The sequence below is a fragment of the Micropterus dolomieu genome, linkage group LG20, assembly GCF_021292245.1.
Source record: "Micropterus dolomieu isolate WLL.071019.BEF.003 ecotype Adirondacks linkage group LG20, ASM2129224v1, whole genome shotgun sequence".
NCBI classification, from domain to species: domain Eukaryota; kingdom Metazoa; phylum Chordata; class Actinopteri; order Centrarchiformes; family Centrarchidae; genus Micropterus; species Micropterus dolomieu.
Window position 1 is genome coordinate 31,126,053 of NC_060169.1, and position 15,205 is coordinate 31,141,257.

At 38.8% G+C, this 15,205-nt stretch overlaps 1 protein-coding gene across 7 annotated transcripts in view; it reads left to right on the forward strand.

The window, feature by feature from the left end:
- The window catches only part of LOC123958478 (A-kinase anchor protein 13), a 106,910-nt gene that overhangs the window by 81,466 nt on the left and 10,239 nt on the right, over positions 1–15,205 (forward strand). For all 7 annotated transcript variants that reach the window (XM_046031818.1, XM_046031815.1, XM_046031817.1 and 4 more), the window contains 13 exons: positions 1,039–1,151; positions 1,669–1,815; positions 2,443–2,699; positions 3,405–3,530; positions 4,050–4,167; positions 7,628–7,876; positions 8,039–8,115; positions 9,481–9,662; positions 10,450–10,532; positions 10,655–10,843; positions 12,321–12,467; positions 13,262–13,335; positions 14,155–14,199. In XM_046031818.1, the coding sequence (XP_045887774.1) occupies positions 1,039–1,151; positions 1,669–1,815; positions 2,443–2,699; positions 3,405–3,530; positions 4,050–4,167; positions 7,628–7,876; positions 8,039–8,115; positions 9,481–9,662; positions 10,450–10,532; positions 10,655–10,843; positions 12,321–12,467; positions 13,262–13,335; positions 14,155–14,199 (1,807 nt within the window). The remainder of the gene's footprint in view (positions 1–1,038; positions 1,152–1,668; positions 1,816–2,442; positions 2,700–3,404; positions 3,531–4,049; positions 4,168–7,627; positions 7,877–8,038; positions 8,116–9,480; positions 9,663–10,449; positions 10,533–10,654; positions 10,844–12,320; positions 12,468–13,261; positions 13,336–14,154; positions 14,200–15,205) is intronic.

Sequence of the window (15,205 nt, forward strand, 5' to 3'; positions counted from 1 at the left end):
ATATGTATATATGTATGTGTGTATATATATATATATATATGTATATATATATATGTATGTATATATATATATGTATGTATATATATATATATATGTATATATATATATGTATGTATGTATGTGTATATATATATGTATGTATGTATGTATGTGTATATATATATGTATGTATGTATGTATGTGTATATATATATATATATATGTATATATATATATGTATATATATATATGTATATATATATATATATGTATATATGTATGTGTATATATATATATATATGTATATATATATATGTATGTATGTATGTGTATATTTATATATATATAAATAAAAACAATTAAAATGTACTTATTTTTAAATGAAAGGACTTTAAATTAAACAACAACAAACATAACCAGACAAACAAAAGTGCATAACGTACAAAAAAAACAATACAAAACAGCACATACAACATCAGAGACAATGACAGACTTAACTTCAAATCTAGATAGTGATAAGTTTAAATCGGCTTTTGTCTGTATTTCATTCAGTTCCAAAGGTGCAGTGTAGTGGAAGGCAGTCTTCCGAGGTTCAGTATTTACCCGAAGGTTAATAAGGCTTTTTTATATAGTACACAGTGATGAGTACCATATTTATCTCCTGTAAAATATCTGTCTTCCGGTCCAGCTGGTGGGACAAGGGAGCGCCCCTGGTCAGCCATCTTGTCCCCTGAAGACCATTCTTCCCTGATGATCCCATCATCACGGAGACACACCAGCATCATGCCTTTCCATGGCAACAATCTCTCGAAGAGTCTCTCCATCAGCAACATCGCTGGGTGAGCTGCCGTGTGTGTCTGTTTGTTCGTGTATGTGTATGCAATGATGTGAGGACACAACATTACATTTCATTCAGTGTAATGTTTCTGTTTTCCCATTTTTTTTTTTTTCGTTTTCATTGTATTTAAACACTGTATCTGCAGTTCACCATGTGTGTTTAATGGGTGTTTGTAGAAAACAATTAATATATGTTTTTCTTATTATTATCACTCCATTCAGTCCGGTGTTTGACGAGATACCCATTAAAGGCCTGCGGTATCTCTCCCAGTCTACTGACTCCCTCAACAGAACCAACCAGGTCACAGAGTCCATGGAATCACTTACTGATGAAGGTCAGTACACACAAGCACACACGCGTTGATCTGACTATCCAAGACAGCAGCCTGTCGGCAGGGATCTAAGACTCTGAGCCGCTGGTTGAAAAACCGAGTGAATATTTATCTAAGTTTTCACAAAATCTGATATGGATAGTAATGAATTTTAGTTTTACATTCTTATTACAATAATATTATACTGATTTAAAATGTATTTATTCATTCACATCTGAATGAATGAAATTATCAGAACATAAAATTGCATTTTCAATATTTAATAAATCAGGAAAATAATTATAAATAATATCACAGATCTTGATATAAATTACTTGTTTTATGAAGTAACTTTACTAACAAGCTTCTGTATAAATAGTGTAAAATACAATTGAGTCTCTTTCCCGATGGTTACAATTTCTCAGTAAAAATGAAAGGTAATGTTTAAAAAATAATTCTCAACTTTGTATTACACTTAAAATGTTGTAGAAAATATAACATGATCTCCAAAATGTAAGTACAAGCTGTGTTGTTGGTGCAGGGACAGAGATGATGGACGGGCAGCTGATGGGGGAGTTTGAGGCAGAGTCCAAGGACCTGGAAGCTGACTCGTGGAGCTTAGGTGTGGAGCAGCAGTACCTGCAGCAGCTGGACAAAGAGCTGGTGAAGAGGCAGGACGTCATTTATGGTACATTTAATTAACCGAAATATGCTTAGAAAGTGAATGTTATGTTAATGGGAAATTAAGGAAAATATTTAGGAACTTTAAAAAAGTGCAGTTGCTCAGTTTTTAACCAGTATAGTTTAAAAAAAAAAATTGTAGTAGAGTAGACTATAAATGGTTGTAGGTAAGGAAAAGAGAGAACAGGGTCAATGCCTTTTAGTCCTACAGTATAAAATAACAATTGGGATTCCTTGTGTTGTAGTCATGGTAGACCAACTTTTCCCTCAGTGTGCCTTGATGACTTTCACTTCAGTTTGTTTCAGTTACATCTACAAGTCTCAATGAGTCTCTATTGAGGCTACATATTTACTTAATTTAAATTAACATTGAGAAAAAGTATGTTTGTTTTGAAAGTCCTTGTCACTCTTTTCACGCTTTTGATTAGAATCCACTGGCAAATACATTTTATTGAAATTATTCTACAAAGCTATTTTTTTGCTTGCATGTGAAGGTTTGCAGTGACAGTGCAGTACAGATTCAAGTCACGAATTCTATGAAACTCTTTGTATACCACTAAGGTAGAAATATGTAGATCCATAGATCTGTGGGTGTATGAAGTGCCGCTCATGTCATTCTTTGTATGTCCTTCAGAGTTGATGCAGACTGAGATGCATCACATCCGGACGTTGCGCATCATGTCAGAAGTCTACAGCAAGGGCCTGCAGAAGGAGGTGCAGCTGGAGCTACAGACGGTGGAGAAACTGTTTCCCGTTCTAGATGACCTCTTGGAGCTCCACACGCAGCACATCCTCCGCCTCCTGGAGAGGAAGAGGGAGAGCCAGTTGGAAGGGGGGAGCTTTGAGGGAGGCTTTATCATCAACAGGATAGGAGACATCCTGGTCAGCCAGGTTAGAGGAGGGAGGGGCTGTTTTTTTCTGGAGGCAATTCTGCCTGTGTAGGAAGCCTGGAGGCTAAAGCTATTCACTATTTTATATGCAAAAGCATTAAAAACAAAATGTGTGCATTAGAAACACATTTCGTGAACTAGTCCCCTGACTTTTTCTCCGGTCAGCATTTCAGTTTGGCCAGTACTTTGGTTTATGAACTATAAAACTAATACCATTCCGATTAGCCTCAGCTGTGCTTTGTGTTTTGTTCCAATTAGGAAATGTTGTATGCTAACATGCTAAACAAATATGGTCAATATGGTAAACATTACAGCTGCTTAGCATCCGCATGTTATCATTGTCATTTTGATCATCTAGCTCTAAGCACTGCTGTGTGTCTGTGTACAGTCTCAGAGCTGATAGCGTGGCGGTAGACTCATATTTCCAAGTTTCAGGACTGCTGTAACAGGTAACGGTCCTTAGCTCTGGGAAAAACTGTTTGAATCCATGGCTAATGCCAACGTGTTAGTGTGCTGCATCAAAACAGTTCTAATGTGTAGTTACCTGTTAAATTATTGTTATAGCGCTCAATACTACCCACAAATTTCTCTCAGATCACTATTCAAATTAGTGATTAGTGCTACTACAGCACGTACAGTGTTAGCTTTCTAGCTTAGCTTATTACCAGTGTTTTTGTGTATTCATGCCTGCTAAATTCTCCTCTAGTTCTCAGGATACAACGGTGAAAGTATGAAGAGGATATACGGAAAATTCTGCAGCCGCCACAATGAAGCCGTAAATTTCTACAAGGACCTCCTGACCAGAGACAAACGCTTTAAGGCCTTTATGAAAGTAACTTACTTTTCAGCCCCTCATATGTTTATCACGTATTTATGTCCTACAATAGTCTTACTTTACTGAGTTGCTTTTCATACTTTTGTATTTCCCCGACTATTTAGTGCTTTTGTGCTGAAAATACATTGCACTTACAGATGTCTGGTTTTTCAGACACAATTGTTTTTTGTAGAATAGATGATTAACAGACAGTCTGTTCTGTTGTATAGAGTGCTACTTATTGTGTTAACTGGGAAGCTTGTTCTTGTTCTGTCTCTTGCATCCCCACTTCATTTCAATGTGGATGTATTGAAAACATTTGTATAAAACACATTTATTTAGCAGTCAGTGCTTTTATTGTAGGAGTAACTGTCATATCCATAATAACAGTAAACACCTTCTCACATCTTATTACTGTATTGTTCTACGGCAAATGAGTTTTAAGTTTTCCTTTTGGTTATTTGAAACCTTGTGTTGTTTTGAGCCACCTGTTGTGTGGGCACGTCTTACTGAAGCACTTGTTGTTTGTTCTTCCAGAAAAAGATGAGTAGCAGCATTGTGCGGAGGCTTGGTATCCCAGAATGCATCTTGCTGGTGACCCAGAGGATAACAAAGTACCCGGTGCTGATTCAGAGAATGCTGCAACACACTAAAGGTCAGCTTCATGTCAAGCTCTTCTCATTTCTCATCCATGCTTTTAACGGTGTATATAATAATATGAATAATGGGAAGTGGGTGGAGTAGGGATGCACCGAAATGAAAATTCTTGGCCAAGGCCGAAACTGAATATAATGAATCAATTTGCAGAATACCGAACAAGTACATTCAGATTTTCCCCGTTTTATTTTACTATTGCATAAATGAAATAGTCAAAATCAGCTTTTTACTCAGTGTTTCCCACAGGATTTGGAGAGACTATGGTGGGTGGGTCCGAGGCCCGAGAGGGTCCGGTAAAGTAAATTACATGTGTCCATTTACTTTTAATGGACACATGTAATATTTTTTATACTTTCTGTGAAAATAATCCAATTAATCTCACTTCCATACTGTATAGACACCTTATTTTGAAAACCGGACATTGTCACATGTGTATCCTTGCGCTAAGTTCTTCAAGTCCGACCCAATTTGATAGTGACAGTTGATTGACAGTTCAGCAGAACAATGTCTGCATATGGCCATTTTTGCATGTTTCTTGGACACTTTAAAATGCGTCCACACTGCCGACATGTCAGCCTAATTGTTCGGTAAAATTTATTAGGTCTTTCAACGTATTAGGCCGAACACCAAAAGTGCCTTTGCTAGGGAGGAGGAAGTTTGTTTTTAATTGGGACAATCGTCTACGGACTAGTATACCAGTCTAACAAAGCAGCAAATATTAAAGTATGTAGAGGAGTAAAATATACTGTAATACAGTCATGATTCACATATTTGCAGCATATTTGGATGCATTATTTAAGGCATATGTAGGGAGATTACTTGTCATTCCTCATTGTTTCTTTGATTCTGTTGTTGTTGTTTTTACTGTTTCTACTGGTGACATTAAGTCGTTAATCTCTATCTGAGCCTTTCACACTGTAATCACACCACCTGAAATATAGATTGTGCGCTAATTATAAATGTATCTAAAGGATTTGGCAGGAAACAGAATAAGGACGAGAGTTGCATTAGTGTGAAGAAAATGTTAGAGAATCTAGTTGATTTGCAGTTCAAACCACATCTAAACATTTTAGCTTTCTCTTTTAAGAAAGTAAAGTTTTAAGACCTGTTAAGATGCATATTTTTGCACTGCACTGATGTGTGTTTGTTAAATCCACTAAAAGTGCAGTGTTTATCTGAAACAATTTATCTTACATTGTAAAAAAGAAATGTATCTTCTAAATCAAAATCAAGTGCAGTTTCCACATTCAAGCAAGTCAGTTTTTCAGTATGACAACATATATTCCTGACCTTTTTGATCCTGAGAATAGACATTTATCTGTGCTAAAATATAGTAGCTCATATAATAGCTCATCAGTATGATTTCAATTTAACTTCTTTCAATACATTTCAGCCTACCTCACTCACAATGCTCCAAACTATTGCACACCAAAGTGTCACTTGTTTTAGAAAAGTTGGATTTCTCACACATGGTTTCATTTTTTTAAATTAGATGTGTTGAATGGGTGTTTTTAGGATAATAGATCAAGCATACTTTACGGAGCTGAAATATTTCACACCATATTTATATCTGATTTAAAGCAGCTCTCGTCAGCTGGCCTCCCACTGTGTACATTCTCTCTAATCCTTCCCCAAAGCCTGTTTATAGTTCTATGTGGGATGGGGGAGCTCTGACTTAATCCCCAAGGTGCTTTAAGAAGACTATCTCCTGCCAACTCTGATATATACTGAGTAGAAATAACACAGCACACTCTCAAGTTAGAGGTAGTATTTTGGTGCTCTGGAGCACTGAAGTACAACAACCACAGGAGGAACATATTGCACTTTGAGGGAAAATATTACATTTTCAGTTCTAAACCCAAGTACTAAATACACAAGAGGCATATCAGAGACTCATTGACTCTGGGGCTTTTCTTCTTTGCAGTTCTGCTTTAAAATGAATTCATGTCCTCCTTGTTTCTTGTAATCTTGTGTGATTGTTGAGGAAAGAATCACAGTATTTTCAAATAAACGCTAATTTTTATGTTCATTTACAGCGAGTGAACCTCTACCTAGGTATCAATCATCTCATCTAGCGCTTGACAAGAAAGTAAATAAATGCATTTCCCAAGATGTTAATGTATTTCTTTAAAGATTCTGAAAACCCTTTTCTCACTCATCTTATTATGCTGGTCCTACATAAGCACACAGTTAGCTGATAATTTCACATGAGAGGTTTCTGTCTGTGCTGTTTTTTCTTATTTTTAGTGGCCGTCAGTTTAACAAATGTGATGGATTTCTGTGCAACAATCACACTTAAGCAACATCGGAATGAAATTAATTTAATTAATTTGGTCAAACCGAACCCGCACAGTTCTGATGAAGCAGCTGAGTTTAAACTTGTTTAACGCTTAATAAACAATACCTAAACTTTTATTGTGAAAGGTGTTGCTTATTTAGTCATAAATCTTTAATGTTATAGAGAAATATTCATTTGAAACTTTCAGGGACTTTAAGGAAAAAGTCAGTGCAGTATGGGTCACACCGTTTGATTGACAAGTGAGAATTGAGAGTGAGAGTTTCCTTTTTCTTTTCACCTTTTCTGACGTCTCGCTCTCTGATGACCGTAACACATTTAAAGATGCCAAAAACTGAAATCAGTAACATAATCATCTGTGTGCATTCTTAAGGTATGTTGAATGGACCTTTTCAGGAAAAAGGGAAAGTGATATGAAAAAAAACATGTATTCAGAATTTCTACTGTAATCAACCTAATGAGCAGAAAGTGTGACCAATGTTGCATACAAATGAATAAGATAAATGGGCAGAACAGTGTATATTTTTGAGATACAAAAATCTTGCTTGAGGAAAGTACACGTGGAGCTGTTTTTAAGAAGGATTAATGTGGGTGTGGCAAATACGTTTTAATAATGTTGTGGACCACGAGTGCAATCTTGGAACAGCTCATTCTCAGCAGCAATAAATAGTATTTTGGTGTGTGCTCAAATTATACAGGTAGGAGAAAGATTATGTGTAAATGAAAGAGGCAAAACTCAACACACATGAAAGAAGTTTAGGTGATTTTATAGAGGTGTGTGTGTGTCCATTTCCACCAACTAAAACCATAAAAAGGCTTTCATTACTGCCTGCAATGCAATTTACAATAAGAGGTTTCTGAGCGAGGGGAAACGCAGGCACAGTTAAATGCCAAAATGGGTACCAGAACTTTACTGCAAATAAACACCTCCTTAGCTGTGCCGCTCTACCCATGTGGTTAAAGTGTGTTAGTTTGGAGCCATTAAAATACCAAATGGACTTACCTAACAATAATGGCCTGCAATGGTGCATCTGCTCGTTTTGCACCTGTATAAAAATGTTTAAGTGAATTTCAGTTAAGTGTTTTATGCTCTGGTTTGAATCCAACCTGACACTTTTGTTAACGCTAATGTGTAACCTCTCTCGTCACTTGTGGAACACAGAAAGCGAGGAAGACTATGAGGACCTGACGGAGGCTGTTCGGCTGGTGAAGGAGGTGATCGCTGCGGTTGATAGCAAGGTGAACGAGCACGAGAAAAGACGCCGTCTTAAGGATTTTCATAGCCGCATGGACAGCAAGTCCATCATGATGCTGAAGAATGGTCAGATTTTCGCCAGGGAGGATCTTCTGAGGAGGAGGCTTATCCATGACGGAGTGCTGCAGCTGAAGAACAGCCAGGGAAGGCTAAAGGGTAAGGAGACACCTACAGACTGTTTTTCTGCCTACTAACTGACCGCACATTCTCTCTTTTCCTCTGTAAATATGTAAAAATTTGGTAATGTGAAAAATATGTTCATGTATTTTAACGTTCACTTATTCAACCACAACTACTTTTCTCCTGGCTGTTCTCCAGACATCCATGCTCTGCTACTATCAGATGTCTTCGTTTTCCTCCAAGAGAAAGACCAGAAATATGTCTTCGCCATGTTGGTAGGCTCCTGCTTTCATCTCTCTCTCTCCTTCTGTCTTTATATCTCACATCACTCTCCTCTCTTCCCCCTTCCTTCTGCTGTACCCTCCATTTTACCCTCCATCCCTCCAGTAATAAAGATCTTATGAGCGCTGCCAGAGATGTTGTTGTCATATTTTCCTATCCCACTGTTGTTGCTGTTCACATTAGCTGGCCTGCTTAGCTTTCCTATTGTGTAATATTGCCTGCCTCTAGCTAGCTAGCTGCACCTAATAAAGCTGTTCTGGCCCTCACTATCTAACCTAACTGTGATAAATCATATAGGTTTAAGTAGCTTTTTCCGTGTTTACAGGACTCACAGTTTCATAGCATGGCACATACACATACACGCAGTAGAGGGAATGAAACAGAGGCAGGCCCGTGGCATAATAATCACATCCATGATTAAAAAAGGCTTGGCATGTTTGAATTGAGGCTGTTGACAGTGGAAAGAGGAATAACATGTGGTGGGATAAGCTTTAGTTCTGTGGATCCCCAACAGTACAGGCAGCCATTCACCTGAACAGAAGAGAGAAGGTATTCCTGTACAGCTAAATGTAATATAAGCTAATATGAGATTCTAGGAGTTAGTCAAGTTAGTCAGAGTTAGATGTTTTAGTATAAATTCCACGTTTTTGTTTCCAAAGACAGTTTCTTTAGTGGAGCTGCAGTTGAAGCATAGTGAAACAAAGGTAGAATTTTCTACACAAAATGACTACATTTGAAAGATACCCACTCGATTTTCCTTGATTTGAATTTTAAATGCAGCTCTTTTGTTCCTATTTTTCTTTACAGCATAGTCATAGTAAAAAGACAGACTTTTCAATTTCAAGAGATTACAGGAAAAACTTTGGGATGTGGTTAAAATTTCAGAGTTTTATTGGGTAGAGCAGAAATGACACAGGGGTTTGTGGCGTGAACACACTAAACTGTGCTTTACAGCCTTCAGGATGTACTGGTGAGGTTCTAGAAGTCAGCTGACGCCTAAGAGGATGATAACATTAACCAGAATCTCATTTTGTCTTCTTTCTGTTTTATTCCACGTCTTTTTCTTCTCACTTTTCCTATAATCCTCCTTATCCTATCCTTCTGTCTCCATTGCACTTGTTTCTATCATGCTTTTATTACCCCGCTTTCCTTTTTGCTTCCTCCCTCCTCACCATAATTATCCTGCTCCTCTCCCCTCCCCCTGCTTCAACCGACTCTGTTCCTGCTTTTCCTGTCCTCTCGCCATCCTCAACATTTGTCTTCCCTCCTCCCCCTCTCCTCATTGACCCTCCCACTGTCATCTTTTTTTTATTCTCCTCCAACCCTCTCCATTTTTGACCGCTCTCCTCTCCCTGTAGGACCAGCGCTCCACAGTCATCTCCCTTCAGAAACTGATTGTGAGGGAGGTCGCCAATGAAGAGCGCGGCCTCTTCCTCATCACTGCAGGCATCGAGAAGCCAGAGATGATGGAAGTATTGGCCAGCTCGAAGGATGAACGCAACACCTGGATGCAGCTCATCCAGGAAGCCATGCAGTCCATGTAAGTGGGATTTATTTAAATGTTTTAAAGTTTTTACTTACTTACCACCCCTTACTTACCACATTTATGTTAGTACTGCTGAAAAAAGTTTTACCTCAGCGTGTAAGCCTAACCTGCCCCATTTACTTTAACCCATAACCTTTACTGCAGAACAAAGTGCTGAACTTTGGGTTCACCTGTGTGTTGTAACCAAGGAGTTAGAGCCCAGTTATCTTGATAGTAATAAACGGTAAGCTGTGACAGAGCACTTTGCTGTCAGGAGGATTAGCACTACTCTACCTGGGGATGGGATGTACTCAGGGACAGTCTAATGCTGGATTGGCTTCAAGGGCAGCTCACTATAAGCAGAGGATTATTCGACTGCAGCCAGTGGGAAGGAGATTTAGTACTCCTTCTCTTTCTCTCCCTGTCTGACTTGTCAAAATACAAAATTGAGATCAGGCTATTGGCAGGAATGGAGGAGATAAAAACAAAAACGAAATTTTACTGATGTGAAAATCGAATTTTTAGAACTCTTCGGGTTGTCTAATCCCTGTCTAGTGAAGGTGTTATATGGATGTAACATGTATGTCGATGTTACACATGCTGATTGGTTGTAGATAAAACTGAAGCTAATGATTATTTTCATCCATCCTTATTTAAATAATTGTTTAGTCTATAAAATGTCAGAAAATAGTGAAATAGTGGAAATTTTACCTGTAACATAATTTTAACATAATTTACTTAACTAAATTTAAAAGTAACACATCACACTTGTTTTTTGTTGTTTTTTTTCTTGGTTGGACAGGGAGAAGGATGAGGATGAAGGGATTCCCAGTGAGACGGAAGATGACAAGAGACAACTGGAGACTAAAGCCAAGGAAATGAGAGGTGAGAAAAACACATTCAGAGTGTTTGCGTGAAAGAAAACAGGGACAAGTTTGATCCAAATAGCACAAAATGTTTTCCTCACGGTCCTTTTCTCTTTCTTCCTGTCCATCTCTGCTGGTCAGATCTGTTGAGGCAGAAGGATACAGAGATCATGTCTCTGCTGGAGGAGAAGGTGCAGCTCTTCAGGGGGATGTGGGAGGGCTTGAACCCAGGTGAGGAGGTCTGCCGGCAGGGCGAGCCTTTCTTCAGGTCAACCTGCAGCTTGGAGCTGCCCAGGGGGGCATCCATCATGAAGAATGCCCTGCAGGAAGGTAAGGCAGGCAAACAGAGTGTTTATTATGTATTTGCTGAAAGTATTAAGTCACACAGATGAAAATTATGTGGATTACATCTGAGTATTCAGATTTGACTGAGTTGTTACTCTTAAGAATGAGTGCAATTTTTGATGCAAAATCAGTGGACCACACTACAATAACCAACTTCCCATTGCTTTTAGAGCACCAGCATGCACCTGTCCCTTTAACCTCACTCAGTATCTTTGTCTCACGTCTCTTCCTCTGCACCCCACTCTACTCCCAAATAATGTGAAGAAAACCTCTAGACAAACACAGTGTCTGAGTTTTACTCTACTTCCATGCAGAGTGCCATCATCACCATACAGAAAGATGGCTGTGAGGAAGACTTAATATTTGTAAAGAAATACTTAAGTTTTTGTACAGTTTTACGGGCACTATTTGCCATTTACAGCCATCTTCATTCACAATACAATTTTGAGAAATTTCTTCTTCCACCTAGGTTTGAGTGTGCGTGTGGAAAAGTTCCATTTGGACACATATCTGATATTTAACAAGTACTAATGCATTTGTGGCATGTATCTGATTTATATGTAAATCTGAACCTGAAATCCATCAGATGAGCACACGCCTAATAATTCACCTTTTATCTGAGATACTTGAAAGATAATTGTCTTGATAGTTGGATCTTAACATAGCTTGAGAGAGCAGAGGTTTGAGGGAGAACGGGTTTGCATTTTGGGATGATTTTAAGGAATGTATAGGATGAAAGGACATGAAAGGAGTCAGATTATGTTTTAAGATTTTATTCCAGCTCTGTTTGGTGCTTTGCAGCCTCGTTCATCAAATGTGTATGAAACAAAAGCAGCATGAAGTGAGAAGTAAACTGAGAGAGAAACTGTATATTATGACAAAGAGAGAATGAAATGTGGAGGAAGACAGAGGAGCACACCACGTTATCTGCACATTAAGTTCACTTTCAATTTAAACAAGTGGGTATGTAAAATGTTAGCAGATAAAAACAAAACTGCTGCAGTATTTCAAGCCTGAGTGTGTCAAATAGTATTCTTAAACCATTTTATGTTGGTGAATCAGATAATATTCAGATTATGAAAGATTTACTGGATTTACTTTACTAGACAGTTTACTAGAAGACAAAAATAAGATTTATAATTGTCAGTAGTAATGTCATTCAGCAGCTTTTTTTCTCCTTGTTTTCACTGGAAAAGTCACAGTGCTGTGTGGGCTACAAGTACAAATGTGGATAATGCTGTATATGTCTTGTACATCATTTCAGATGGTAAAGATATTTAAACTTGTAGTTAAAGAGGTCTGTGGTTCAAACAGGTTGTCAATGGTTGCCTAGCAACAGGAGCCAGTACAGGTTGGCAACAGAAGTGGCTGGATGGCTTCATGAGTGCAGAGCTGAACTGTAACACAATTAGCCAGGATAAATCACTTACTGACGTGTGTGTGTGTGTGTGTGTGTGTACAGTGGAGACGTTACAGGCGCTGGTCAATGGCAGCCTGGGTGGGGCGATGGCCAGCATCCAAGATGGAGGAGGCGCAGGGCCGGTGTGTTTGCCCCGTCGAGCCGAGACCTTCGGAGGCTTCGACAGTCACCAGATGCACAGCAGTAAGAGTAGGTCTTTTGCTGCAACTTGTTCTTTTAGGGATAAATTGTGCAGACTGGCCAAGCCAGAATACATGTTTGAAGCTTGTAATTGTCAAAGACACCCCTACCTGCTGGTGCAGATAACTGCTTCGACTTAACGACTGAAAAGCAAATGTGTGGTGACACTGCCTAGCCCAGGGTTGAAAAGTAAAATATTTCACGTTTCATCCTAAAACTGATTTTTAGTGGTCATAACACCACAACTAGCACTTCCCACAATACCCCTGTTCAGTGCAGTTAGATAAAACACTTTAGATGGAGACTTGGACAGCAGCGCTGATGCTTCCTGAGGGAGACGTGGCCTGTGGCAATACCTCTGAACTGTTGCCGTGCAAGCTCAGAGTGGGACTACTCTACTGTCAGTGTTGCAAATATTGGAAAAATGGCACCACAGAATGTTTTTGTCAGGGTGATGTTTTTTATATATATATATATATATAGGCTCCAGCCCCCCACGACCTGCAGTTCTTACACTGCTTTATTGGTTAGTGTTCATAAGTTCATAATGTGCATTTTGTTGCTTGATATGAATTGTACTGGACACCTGTGCAGTATCAAAAACACCATATACTGACCAAATGATTCGTATATCCACTCCAAAAATGTTAAACATAAGCTTGTTTTAAAGGCACATTTTCAACATGTGACATTACTGTATTAAAAATGTATTAAAAACTGAAATGTTCTCTTTTAGTGGACCTGAATCTGTAATCCTTGACGCCTGGTTCATTCTTTTCTCCTGTGGTTTCCCTTTATGTCAGGTGGAGACAGAGATGAGAGCGAGGATACAGCAGGAGATCTGCGCAGGACGGAGTCTGACAGTGTTTTAAAGAAGGTCGGCATCTCAACAGCCAATTATTCTTGACTCTGAAGCCGCTACGCCCCCACGCCTCAGTCAGAACCTGAGGCCATGTGTGAGGGCGCATTTGTCCTCCAACATTAACAATACCATTAAGATGAATTTAGCAGCTCCTCTCCCTCCAGTGAATTAGCCTCTTGACTCCTGCTATGTCCCGTTGCTAAGGGCAACCATCAGTTGTGTAACAATTCAATAGTGGATGGAAATGAATGGGCTGTGTTTAGCAGCTGCTATTGTAGCTCTGAACTTTGTAGTCATTTATCCTGCAGATATCCAGAAGCTGGACTGTACAGAATTGTTTCTTGAATGTTTAGTGGAGCCAAGCTACAGTAGTACACTGTTTAAAGCATTTTTTAGTCTCTGAACCAACTTGACACCGGGCCATTCCTTGTTTATATTACAATATGAACAAAAGAGCAGTAGAATTGATTTTTATTAACATTTCACCCATGGCATAGAGTTCAAAGGGGGGGTTCAGCAGTAAAACAAGGGAGTGTTTGTAGAAGTTTATGCAGGCCTTCTAGTTACGTTTCATTTAAACAATCGTTATTTAAAATACAGCTGAAAGACTGCAGTTTTACTCTATCAACTGTACATAATCATACTTAGATACAATTAGATTTTACAGCGCACCCACGTGTATGGCTATAATCACATTCACACTGCCATATACACAGGACAGTAAGCATGTACACAAACTGCACACACACGATGAGACACACTGAAAGAAGCATGTATGTGAGTGCATTACTCTGTTCTGGCTGTGCAGTAGTTAGTGTTTGTGTTTGTGTGCAGGGAGGAAACGCCAACCCGCTGCTGCTGCTGAAGAGGAACAGTGAGGTAACACTGACTTCCTGTCTCTAACTCAGTTAGAGCTGCTGCTTACATGGAAACTGTCAAAACAATGTTACCATCATCTTTATCAGCATCAATAAATGTATAAGCTGAAACAGTAGTAATAGCAGCAATAGTCATTATTGCAATATAGAAATGTGTATTACTGGTGTTAGTAGCATTACACTTAACTAAGAAATTAAAACCAAAATGGAGTGATAGTCATAGTCTAAAAAAGCCATCCATAGTTTCAGCAGTGGTTTGAGCTAAATGTTAAGTTTAAACGAATCAGGTGATCGCAAAACCTCTGGCTGACCATGAATGTCTGCACAATGTTGTTGACTAATCCGTCTCATAGAAGTTGAGATATTTCACCAATCAAATGAAACCCTTGACTTCCTGGTGCTCTAGAGTAAAAGTCAGAACTGCCAAATTATGTATGTGATCCTCTGAGTACCATGGATATATTTTAGTGGCAATCCATCCAAAGGTTGTGAAGATACAGTGGGGGAAATAAGTATTTGACCCCTTGCTGATTTTGCAGGTTTGCCCACTTACAAAGAATGCAACGATCTATAATTTTAATCATATGTACAGTCTAACAGTGAAAGACAGAATCCCAAAGAAAATTCCAGAAAATCACATATGAATTTATTAAAATTGATAACCATCTGATGAGGAAAAACAAGTATTTGACCCCCTGGACAAACAGCATGTTAATATTTTGTAGAAAAGCCATTATTGGCCAGCACAGATGTCAAACGGTTTTTATAGTTGGTGACAAGGTTTGTGCACATTTCGGCAGGGATGTTGGCCCACTCCTCCCTGCAGACAGCCTCCAAATCATTCAGGTTCCGAGGTTGTCGCCTGGCAACTCGAATTTTAAGCTCCCTCCAAAGATTTTCAATTGGATTCAGGTCTGGAGACTGGCTAGGCCACTCCAGAACCTTGATGTGCTTCTTCTTCAGCCACTCTTTTGTTGCTTTGGCGGTGTGCTTAGGGTCGTTGTCGT